Consider the following 13,102-nt stretch of genomic DNA (forward strand, 5'->3'; position numbering starts at 1 on the left):
AACCCCTACAGAAGGTCTGCTCAAAGCCAAGGAGGAGACCATGTGGAGATGGACAGCCCCTGACACTGTTGAACACACATTACCGGAGCACCTCCCTTTGCCTCGTCACCATGGCAAATCGTGTTCAGATCATCCAGCTACAACTGCCTGTTTGGCTCAGGTCCCAGGAAGGTTGTGGACCTCAGGGGCCTATGACGTTGGCCGCCTGACCACGGAACCCATCAAAGTCACATTCACAGACCCACATCAGCTTCCTGTGTACAGACCCCAATATCGTCTGAAAAAAGAACAACTGGAAGGCATTTGGCCAACGATTGAAGGCCTGCTCCAAGCCGGAGTCATCTACCCCACCTCATCAGAGTTCAACACTCCCATACTTCCGGTTCCAAAGGCAGGAGTAAAAGGCTGGAGAATGGTCCAGGATTTCCGCCCCGTGAACGAAATCACGGTTCCAACAGGTCATCCGGTTCCAGATCCTCATCTCTCTCTCAGCAATTTGAGCCCTGCACACACCCACTTCACAGTAGTTGATTTGGCCAACGCTTTCTTCAGTGTCCCACTGCACAAAGACTCTCAGCCCATCTTCGCCTTCACCTTTAATAATCAGCAGTATACGTATGCCTCCCTACCCCAGGGCTACAGGTGCTCCCCAGGTCTATTCAACCACCACTTACGCCTTCATCTTGCTGACCTCGCCCTCCCAGTAGGCGTAGTTCTGATTCAATATGTCGATGATCTGCTTTTGGCAGCAACGTCAGCTGCTCTCTGTCTTGATACCTCTGTCCGACTCCTCACTCTATTGGCCGAAAAGGGCTACAAGGTCAAACGTTCAAAGGTACAGTTCACCAGACGCCAAGTGTTGTTTTTGGGTCGCAATGTTTCATCAGACGGTCAAGGCCTGTCGCACATGCACAGGGCCACCATCCTGCAACATCCCCAACCGCTCACTGTTGCCGCTCTCCTCTCATTTCTGGGTTTAACAGGCTACTCACGAGCCCATATCCCAGACTACACCAACAACACCACCATTCTCAGAGAGATGTTGAAGGAAGTGGGCACAAGAAATCTTACTGCCACCCTCACATGGACAAAAGAGGCTGAAGCAGCCTTCTCCCACTTGAAGCAAGCACTTGCACATGCCGCCGCACTCATGTCCCCAGACTACTCCCTACCATTCCACCTGGATGTTTCTGAAAGAGACAGCCTACTCAATGCTGTACTCTTCCAGAAAAAGGGGGGTGAAAGACAGGTACTGATGTATCATTCATCAAAACTGGACGCTGTGGAAAATGGTCAATCCACGTGCGCACGATATGTTGCAGCAGTGGCAAAAGCAATTGAAAAAACTTCTCATATTGTCATGGGCCATCCACTGGAAGTACACACGCACCATGCGCGTGGCAGCGTTTCTGATGAGTAAAGAATTCACGTTCAGTGCCGCAAGGAAAACAAAGATTCAACACACTTGCACCATGCCACACATCACCTTTGTGCCAGCCACAAGAAATATGTCGGCTAACTTTACGGATGGACAACCACATGTGTGCGAGGAAGTTGCAGTACAAGAAAACAAATTGAGATCGGATCTCCAGAACACTCCCCACCTCACAGCTGAGGCCTGGCTGTACACGGATGGTTGCTGCTACAAAGGAGAAGAAGGGAACATTGCATCCTATGCAGTGGTCGAACAGAAGAGTGATGGCTATCACCAAACAGTGGAGTCAGGGATTCTGCCACAACCCGCTTCAGCACAACTAGCGGAAGTGAAAGCACTGATTCAGGCTCTGAAGTGGAGCACGGACAAAATTGTAAATATCTTCACAGATTCGGCTTACGCCCATGGAGCGGCCCACATCGATGGCCCTGTATGGCGAAGACGCAACTTCACCACTTCAAATGACCACCCCATAAAACACGAAGCAGCTATGAGAAGGCTGGTAGAAGCAATCCAACTACCAAAGGGGGTGGCCATCATGAAATGCAAAGGACATGACACAATCAGATCACGAATCAGTGCCGGTAATGACGCGGCAGACAGAGCAGCCAAGAAAACTGGAGGCTACACACCTCGCCAAATGGTTATGAAGCCAACATCCGGCCCACCTGAGCTTACCATCGAACACATCAAAGATCATCAAAAGAAAGCAGGACCTTATGAATGGTCCGAATGGACACGGAAAGGAGCCTCAAAAGACAAAGAAGGTCTGTGGAGAGCCCACGACGGCAGAGTGGTTGCCTCAGCAGAACTGTGTGCAGCACTCCTACCAGGGGCCCACGGACCTACACACGAGGGAAAGAGACGGACATTGGACAATTTAAAACAACTATGGTGGCATCCGCACATGGAAGCGATATCTTTCCTCTTCTGCGATGAATGTCAAATTTGTGGAAAATACAACCCAAGAAAACCATTCAAGACACCGATGGGATCTTATCCCGTGCCCTCTGCCTGTTTCCAAGACATCAGCATAGATTATACAGATATGGGACCAGAGAACAGAGTGCAGGGAAAGCGGTACATCTTGGTAATGGTAGACAGATTTTCAAGATGGGTGGAAGCAATTCCCACCAAGAGAGAAGACGCGCAGACAGTTGTAAAGTGGCTGCAGACAGAACTGATTCCCGTTACGGAGTGCCGAGATGCATCCGCTCTGATAACGGATCACACTTTAGCAACACCATGCTCGCACAGGTAGAGCAATTTCTGGGAATCACACACCGATTCGGGTCAGTCTATGACCCGCAATCTCAGGGCCTGGTGGAACGAGCGAATCAGACCCTTAAGGCCAAAATTGCCAAAGTTTGTGCGGGCTCCAAATTAACATGGGTTGAGGCCCTGCCCCTGGCCCTTATGGCCATGAGGTCCGGAAAAGGGGGAGAAACACATCTCTCCCCACACGAGATCATGACTGGCCGGCCGATGCCAGGTCCACCCAGAGATGGAGGTCATATGCCACCTCTGGATGTATAGCAGATTGAAATGTCTGACTATATGAGTGCCCTAACTTCTCTTGCTGAAGCTCTCTCCAAACAGATCGAGAGGACTCGAGCAGTACCTGAAGCAGCGGCAGCTGGAAAGCAGATAGAAGTAGGTGATTGGGTCAGGGTCAAGGTTCACAAGCGCAAGTGGACTGACCCCAGGTGGACTGGACCGTACGAAGTGAAGGAGGTTACTTCACACTCGGTCCAGGTCAAGGGCAAATCAGGCGCCCCTTGGCACCACCTGACACATTGTGTCCCAGCACCGGTACCAACCAGAACACTGGGAGAAATTTGCACTAATTTGGAAAAATGCACCGAGAGTCTAGACGCTCTCTAGGGGCCCCTCATGTAGACCCCGCCGAGGTGAAGAAAACTATGATGGGGGTGGGGGTGGGTATGGGGATACTTGCTGCACTCATGTTGTGGGGACTACAAACCATGTATCAGACACACCAGCACCCATCTAATTCTACCGCCCCTTTCCCGAATCAGACTTCTAATTCACCTGCCCCTTTTTCCTGTCCATCCCCGATGACTCACAGCCGAACAAGACGTAACACCCCAACATTGGTCCATACAACAGCATGTAGATCCAAACTCGTTCTGAACTACACAGCCGGTTCCACCAGTGCATACACATTTGATCTGTGCGACGTTGTAACCTGTAACGGCAATATAAGGGGTTGGCGGGGCTATAATGTTTATCTTTGTGGCACACCCCCAATAGTGAAAAGCTGCGAGACTAGCGGCTACGCCCACAAATTGTACCACACTTGCCGCGATATTTCCACCTATCGTAAATGAAACAAAATTGGGCCAATTTTCCGCCATGAGAGGTCAGGCTAACAGGTACATGTGTTTTAATTTCACAGCAGTCAGACCACAGCTGAATGTGGGCAAAATTTCCCCTGATTGGTGTAATGAGACCCGCGATGGCTCAGACATTGGGCCCTGGGCCAGAGCAGGTTTATTCTACTACTGCGGAGACCTGCGCTTGGTACCTAGAATAGAAGCTAGCAAAACCGTCGGAACTTGTGCAATGGTCAAACTCGGAATGCCCCTTACCCTAATAGGTCATAGATTAGCATGAGCGGACGGTCTAGCCGTTTCTCTCACCAAACGCAGAAGGCGACACATCATCAAGAGAGAAGTTGCCTCAGGCTCCTTCGAGCTTACTGGAGGCCCCACCTATATAGACTCAATAGGCATCCCACGAGGCATTCCTAACGAATACAAACTAGCTGACCAAGTCGCCGCAGGTTTTGAAAACATTCCCATAATCGCAGCCTTCTTTCCGATCACTCCCAACAAAAACGTGGACCGCATAAACTATGTCCATTACAATGTCTTGCGTCTTGTTAACCTCACTAGGGACGCCGTGGAAGGCTTAGCCGCACAACTCGCGCCGACCTCTCTCATGGCTATGCAGAATAGAATGGCTTTGGACATGTTGTTAGCTGAAAAAGGGGGTGTCTGCTCAATGTTTGGAGAAATGTGTTGTACCATCATTCCGAACAACACTGCCCCAGACGGTTCGGTCACTCGGGCTTTAAATAGTCTGCGCACCCTCTCGGAAGAAATGCATGCGGCATCAGGCATAGACAATCCCTTCTCTGATTGGATGGAATCCATGTTTGGCAAATGGAAGGCCCTCATCATGTCCATAGCGGCTTCCATTGCGGTTTTCTTAGCTATTCTCATCACCTGTGGCTGTTGTTGCATCCCCTGCCTCCGAACTTTGATAGGCCGTCTTATTACCACAGCTCTCTCCAAGGAAAGGCAGCCGCCTCCACATGGTGCTTATCCACTGTTGAATGGAGACCTGCCGGCCCCTGACCCAGAGGGGTCATGGGACCAGGAAGAAGAACCAGAGTTGCGTTCATTGACTAACTCCCAGTTAGACGACAACACACCAGTCTAAGAAGTTCACACCTAGCAGGTGTGAAAAGGGGGATTTGTAAATAAAATATATTCATTCACTGTTAAATAATATGCGCTATACTTGTAAAGCTTATATTGCGGAGTTGTGAGGTCACTGTAAGTAGGTCAAAAACGCCGAATGGGGCATTCCGTCACCCGTTCGTACGATAGGAACAGATACAGTGGCCCTGAAAGTAACGCTTGCTTAAACCACCAGATTAGGGCAGAAACTGCCATCTTAGAGTAGGAGAAGAGCTCTTTTTATCTATTCACACAGAGACTTCAAAATATTTTAGAACTGCACCCTTTTCCTTTTTCCTCAGCACCTTAAGTGTTAACAATATGCTGTACATCAACATTTCACACACACTGACGTTCCAGAGAAGGCGGGTTCCAGACGTGAGCCATTGTGGGTGAAGTTGCCCAGTGCTCCATCAGGCTATTTGAATGCTAAAAACAAATCCGCCTCTGCTTTGATTTTGACCAATGGCTCCACAAGGGGAACCAGATGGACACGCCTGCTTACTCTGTATAAGCGCTTTTAGGTTTCACTTTTGCACTCTTTGCCTTTGCTAGGGTCCGTGCACGTTTAACTGCTGGACATAATACTTCTGTCACAAATAAATGTTATTGCTTGAATTGAGCTAAACGCCTCGATCTCAGTCTGTTAACTCGTTCTTCATTCTTAACATAAGTTATGTATGTTAATTATGTTCCGTATTTGACGCAAGTTATTTACATTATGCATGTTAATTATGTTATGTATACGACGTAAGTTATGTATGTTAATTATGTTATGTATATGACGTAAGTTATGTGTGTTAATTATGTTACGTACATGACGTAAGTTATGTATGTTAATTATGTTACGTACATGACATAGGTTATGTATGTTAATTATGTTATGTACACAAAGTAAGTTATTTACGTTATGTATGTTATTTATGTTATGTATCTGAATTACGTTATGTATGTTAATTATGTTACGTACACAACATACGTTATGTATGTTAATTATGTTACGTACATGTTGTAAGCTATGTATGTTAATTATGTTACGTACACAACGTAAGTTATGAATGTTAATTATGTTACATACATGACGTAAGTTATGTATGTTAATTATGTTCCGTACATGACGCAAGTTATTTACGTTATGCATGTTAATTATGTTATGTTCACGACGTAAGTTATGTATGTTAATTATGTTACGTACATGGTGTAAGTTATGTAAGTTATGTATGTCACGTACATGACGCAAGTTATTTACGTCATGCATGTTAATTATGTTATGTTCACGACGTAAGTTATGTATGTTAATTATGTTACGTACATGATGTAAGTTATGTAAGTTATGTATGTTCCGTACATGACGCACGTTATTTACGTTATGCATGTTAATTATGTTATGTTCACGACGTAAGTTATGTATGTTAATTATGTTACGTACATGATATAAGTTATGTAAGTTATGTATGTTACGTACATGACGCAAGTTATTTACATTATGCATGTTAATTATGTTATGTTCACGACGTAAGTTATGTATGTTAATTATGTTACGTACATGATGTAAGTTATGTAAGTTATGTATGTTACGTACATGACGCAAGTTATTTACTTTATGCATGTTAATTATGTTATGTTCACGACGTAAGTTATGTATGTTAATTATGTTACGTACATGATGTAAGTTATGTAAGTTATGTATGTTACGTACATGACGCAAGTTATTTACGTTATGCATGTTAATTATGTTATGTTCACGACGTAAGTTATGTATGTTAATTATGGTTCGTACATGATGTAAGTTATGTAAGTTATGTATGTTACGTACATGACGCAAGTTATTTACGTTATGCATGTTAATTATGTTATGTTCACGACGTAAGTTATGTATGTTAATTATGTTACGTACATGATGTAAGTTATGTAAGTTACGTATATGACGCAAGTTATTTACGTTATGCATGTTAATTATGTTATGTTCACGACGTAAGTTATGTATGTTAATTATGGTTCGTACATGATGTAAGTTATGTAAGTTATGTATGTTACGTACATGACGCAAGTTATTTACATTATGCATGTTAATTATGTTATGTTCACGACGTAAGATATGTATGTTAATTATGGTTCGTACATGATGTAAGTTATGTAAGTTATGTATGTTATGTACATGACGCAAGTTATTTACGTTATGCATGTTAATTATGTTATGTTCACGACGTAAGTTATGTATGTTAATTATGGTTCGTACATGATGTAAGTTATGTATGTTAATTATGTTACGTACACGACATAAGTTATGTATGTTAATTATGTTACGTACACGACGTAAGTTATGCATGTTAATTATGTTACGTACGTGACGCAAGTTGAGTATGTTTTGTTAGCTAATGTGTTAGCTAAAAAGTTGTTGTCACATGGGACACAAACCCTGGCCGTCTGGTTGAAAGCTTGCTGTACCAACCCATCCATCTCATTAAAGAGATCTTTATGGCAGGGACTCTCATGTTACCGTGGATATGATAAACCATCACAATCTGTTACTGAAAGGTATGAAACCACTTACAGTGCTATTCATTCACACAAAAAACACAAACCACAGCCCAACACATGCAGGTAAGGCACAACAAACTCCATCAACAACTTTACATATGTAACACTCCACAGCAACATGTTTACAACTCCAAAGTAAATAACAATTGTAAGCGTTTCAACAACTTGAGGTGTTTTTTCTTGATTTTGCTCCTTTTGTGAGCAGGTATGTTTGTGGAATTTCTATAAATGATACCTTCCCTCAAGTGTCAAACGCTAACAGTAACTTTGAATGGATCTGTAAATAAGAGTTTGTGGGAAACAGGAACAGAACAGCAGCTCAACACAATCCATTCTCACCGATACCCATGCAAAACTCTCAAACCAAGGGATGATGTGGTGACCCCAATGTCAAGGAAAATGCACAGCCGATTATCACCCTGATTAAAAACAACACTGAGGAGACAGTCAGCGAGTCCTTTTATTAAAAGGTATGCGAGTAAAAAACATAAATCACTGATGGCACCTTGCTACGTTTTTCTTGGGTTTGATATAAGAAATGTGTGTTTAGCTTCGGAAAACGAAAGAATAATCTCTGGCATTCCTTTGTTTGAGCTCCACAGCATCCCTTCTAACATCCTTCATGCTGACAAATGAGCGGCAGACGGACAGCAGTGATACATGGTGTGGCAGCAACGAGGTCTGTCCTCTGGTATCACATCTCAGCCTATTGACTGCAAGTTTGTTCTATCACAAAAGTCAATTGCTGACTCTGCATAGACTGGTTTCCACCTCAGGGACTATTCACACACACACACACACACACACACACACACACACACACACACCCGTATTTGACACCCGAAAACTGAGCTTTTTGAAAGTAGTCTCCAAGATGTCAGCTTGGTGTTGTAGTGTAGACGTGGGAAATTCATTTATTTATTCATTTTTTTGAATGTTTTAATGCAATGAATGTTCTTAATTGTTTTTAAATCTCCTTATGTTTTGATGCTTTTTATGGTTTTATGTGAAGCACTTTGAATTACCTTGTTGAAATGTGCTATACAAATAAACTTGCCTTGCCTAAAGTAAACAATGAAATGAGCCTGACGTGGGCTGTGTAGCAGTAAATATAGGAAGAGCCAATCACACAGCACAGCTGTTACCAATGAACTGTATTTATGTTCATCGGTCGGACGACAATTGTAAAATAGTGATTGAATTGATGTCTCAGTGCTGCAACCTAAAAGTTACCGTTCGACTGGTAGCGTTCCTGAGCGGGGTCAAATCACTGGTTTTATTTGTTCAGTTTTAGAAAAATATGTAAATGAGAACAACTATATCATGAGTTTGGACAAATTACGGTTTAACAAGCTAAGACTCAGCAGAGCAACTAGACTGTCTTTCCTCGTCCTTACAGGAAGCTGGCTGTAGTGCATGGTAAGAGAGAAGATCAGCGTTTCTACACTCTAATGTGGACAGAGATCGTTACAAAGACCAACTGAATAGCGTGGAAATGTGTTGTTTTAAAAGTAAACCCCTTGTACTCTTGGTGCCTTGAAATCGGTGACTTTTAAATAATTGCACCATGATATTGTATGAAAGCAAAGCAGCACACCTCTTCTCAAAGGGATCACATTACCCAGAATCCCTTATGTTAGATTCCTTGGCCCGATGCCACATACCATCATGCTGAAAACAGAACATGGTATGTAATTATCAAGGACCTTGATGCCGTGAGGTTCCTAAGAGTCCACTAGAGCAGGGAAGTCTTTCTGGAACGTTATGTGTGACACGGACAACAAAATCAAAGACAATGAAATACGGTTTAAAGCTCAGAAAAAGATCTTAAGTGGAGCTTTGAGTTGTAATTACTTTGTCACACACGATGACAGTTGCTATTGTGCACGACTTTGAAAAAGTATTTCATAACAACTACACGTAGCCTTTTGTTCTGAAATCATGCCTCTGAAACCAAACCGCTTATATAACCAAGACACAATAACACAAGATTAGTCACTGAATGACATGTCATGTCAAGGGAAAACAATATTGACTTTGTATTACAAGAGTGACGTTGACTTGAGATGAGTGAATAATCTTGGCCAGCAAAATGTAGCAGCCATTAGAGGACCTACCCCTGCTGCTTTAGCGGTCAGCTGTGGTGGTTGCTGCTTGGTCGTCTCTCACTCAAAGTCCCTCTGGACGACTACGGTATATTCATTGCGAAGACGCAAATGTGAAGATTATTCTTTAATGTCCTCAGTAAGGGTGACAACAGGTGCCAGAAGAACCAACAAGCCTGGAGTAGTGGAGCTTCTACAGTCAAACATAAGCATGCTTTTCATCTCCCCTCTGCCCGTAGAATGGCAGCATAGTGTTGGAACAGCAAGGCAGGAATACTCACCGACATCGACGCATGGTCATTGTTGTTATTCTGAGCAGAGACACCCCCAAACCAACCAAAAATGGCAGAGGGGAAGGGAAAGAGGGAAAGGACAGGAAAAGAAATGTGGCAACAATAAATGGACAAGAGGAGGCAAATTCAACTGGAGATATCTCGCATGCTTGACAAGTCAAATGAATCAAGGAATAAAACTGCTAGTAAAACAAATTAGTTACAGTACTGTTTATTACCAGGGGTGTGGATCGGGGGACAGGAGACAGTCTTGGAAAAATGAAAATAAGCTAGAACTCATTCAGGACATGATAAGAGATGTAGGAGAAGAGCAGGCACGTGGCCCATTGAAAGTGGAGCTGAACCAGCTGTATATGTCAGCTGATGGGCCAACACACATTTAGTGGTCAAGTTGTCCACACTTAGATATCAACAAATGGGTCTTGCTGGAAATAATGTCAGTGTGCAAAAGCAGTATACAAGTCAGTAGCAGCGCAGTCACCATGCATATGGACAGCTACCAACGCTACACATACTCAGTTCAACTTCACAACCATACCATACATCAGTCCAGTCAGACAGCACACACATCTAATAGGGATGTGATCAACATGTAGCCAAACAACAGTTGGGGTTTAGGGAAAATACATTTAAAAAAGTAATGATCACATTCCTATTATCAACAAAAACACATTCAAAACTGCAGCACACCATTTCAAAGCCGATCAAATGGGTCTAAAAACCATGAACACTGTCCCACAGTTCCACGACAAAGGTGGCGGGTTGAACGGGTCACAGGTTAGTGTGTGGTGGATCAGACTCACCGGGAGATGTGTGAAGACCTGGAAAGTGGAACGCAGGAAGTTGATGAGATCCATGAGGTATCCAGAGGCACGGCCGTCCGACTCAGCCATACCCCACTCATAGTCTGCCAGCTGGATGAACTCATCAATCTTCTGGTTGAGTTTGGTATAAATCTCTCCCTCTGCAGCGTGACGAGCATCCTGGGAAATATATTCCATAAGCCCCTTTGAAAGACTTCATAGTACTAAATACAGTTTTAAATACAGTTGTACCTTTAGTCATTGAGGAATAGAGACACGAATTATCATTTAGCAAATCTAAGAACCTTTAGGCTAGCAGTAACGTCATGCTACCGTTAGCCAACGTGGATAGCTGAGTGAGCTTGATTTTACATTTAGTGATTTGATACAAGCCTGGATTTGTCACTTCTTCCCAACTAGTTTAAAGTTGATCCAGAACTGTTGGAAGAGCAACAAGTCCTTAAAAAAGCACTCCACCTATTTAGCATTGAAATCCTGTAATACTGTCAGATTCATGAATGGAAGAAAAAAAAGACTGAGTACATCCCAAGTCTCTTAATTGCATCCCCGTTTCCTTCACTTGCATCCTTTCCTTGCGTCTTAGTCCCTCCCACCAGGGATGCATGGAGAGACGCAAGGAAACCATGCAAGGAGAGAGGAACGAGGAAATATGTTTGAACAGACATGAGACGTCCTTTCCTCAGTTGCATCACGTGAAGCGACGTCTGTTTCTGATGACGGAGGATCAGATGATCTCAGCTGTCAGTCGGCTTTAACAGCTGGAGAGACTTCTGAAAAGTTTGTGTCTGTTCACATGATCACTGTACTTAAGAATAGAAACTAATAATGCTAATAACTAATAAAGACACTTTAGGTGGTTCTCTCTGTAGCCTGTTACCTCTTAAAACTGTCCTGTTTTTAAGCGCAGGATCGATTTCTACGTCAGAATTTATGAATTATTTGCATCTGTCATTTTGAAATTCAGATTCTGACATCATTATTAAATAACCCAGAATATGATTGTTGTTTCTCTCAAATACTGTAATTAATTTATTAGGCTCCATGTTTCAGGTTAAACTTAAATGATAGAACTCATCTGACCCGACACTCAGGAATGATCAGCCTCACGTGACTGAATGATGATAAATGATGTAAAAAGTGTTTCATCTCTCAGCTCTCTCTCACTTTAATTGTTTCCATAATAAAAGTTATTCAGAGAAATATCAGATCATGAAAACACAAAACTTTCTGATAAATGAAGAAAGTTGTTTGTGATCCTTTTGTTGTTCAGACTACAATGAACTTATATTTAGACCAGATGTTGAATCAGAAACCTAATCAAATATAAAACTTGAGTTTAACCTCTGATCTGTCTTCACTCTGGTATGAAACTCCAGAGATATTTTTTAAAAGAACCCTAACGCTGATGAACAAAGAGGCGTGTCGGCCGTTAACACACTTCCTGGAAGTCTGTTCTCGTGCGTCCTCGCTCATGAAACGCACAAAAACCATGCATGCACCATTACTTACTTACTTACACACACACACACACGCACGCACACGCACACACACACACACACACACTTGATTCTTGATTTTGTTATAATTGATCTAGTCTACCCAGCGATCTGTAACATTTCATAGGCACTTTTATAAAACTCACTGAATAATATTTATGAGTGATGATTTGTATTATTCTTTTTACCACATTTGAGCAGTCATCTCCAAGTCAATCCTCTTCTGATTCTGTCCTGAATTGTGCAGCTCTGTAAGGCTGATTCTGAGGATTGAGCTATCACAGTAATGACGGCTCACATGTGATGAACGAGTGGTACGACTGCTATAAATAGCCATGACACGGTGTAATGACAGCTGCTCTGGTGCTGTTGCCTTGTGCATGTGTGCCCAGCGCCACAATTATTGAGCATCGGCACAACTTCATAATTCTGATAAAAAGATTGCTGAAGTTTGGCATTTTGGCCGTCGCCATTTTGTTTTTTTGGAACCGGAAATGACACGAGAATGTGGAGCGAAGTACAACCGAACACTGAAGAAGTTACAATGAACTTTCATGAACTGAAAACACTGTAAAAGGATTAACACTCTAATACGAAAAAAACTCTCAGAGCGGACAACACCATGGTAACAACCTGTCAATCACAGTAAGCCCACCCTAAAGCATGCTCCTCTTGAAACTAGAGATTGAGACCATAAACTCATGTTTACAATGTTTACTGAGGTAATAAATCAAGAGAGAAGTAGAGTCATTTTCTCATAGACTTCAATGGAGTGGTCTCACCGACGTCACGATCTCCTTAGTTACGAGGTCGGTCGGCCATGTTGGAGTACATACAGATCCTACATGGCGGCGCGTAAACAAGGAAGTGCGGCGAAAATACAATACTTTGAATCACTGGATAGTGCATCAAAGGTTCGC

The 13,102-nt window shown here is 43.0% G+C and overlaps 1 protein-coding gene across 7 annotated transcripts in view; it reads right to left on the minus strand.

Annotated features, from left to right (window-relative positions):
• exoc6 (exocyst complex component 6) overlaps positions 1-13,102 on the minus strand; it is a 72,799-nt gene that overhangs the window by 29,002 nt on the left and 30,695 nt on the right. For 4 of the 7 annotated variants that reach the window (XM_079293474.1, XM_079293473.1, XM_079293475.1 and 1 more), the window contains exon 19: positions 10,666-10,845. In XM_079293474.1, coding sequence (XP_079149600.1) covers positions 10,666-10,845 — 180 coding nt within the window. Of the gene's footprint in view, positions 1-9,850; positions 9,881-10,665; positions 10,846-13,102 lie in introns of all 7 variants that reach the window. The other 3 variants (XM_079293476.1, XM_079293471.1, XM_079293470.1) reach the window with 1 other exon arrangement.

The sequence above is a fragment of the Melanostigma gelatinosum genome (assembly GCF_949748355.1).
Source record: "Melanostigma gelatinosum genome assembly, chromosome: 21".
NCBI lineage: Eukaryota > Metazoa > Chordata > Actinopteri > Perciformes > Zoarcidae > Melanostigma > Melanostigma gelatinosum.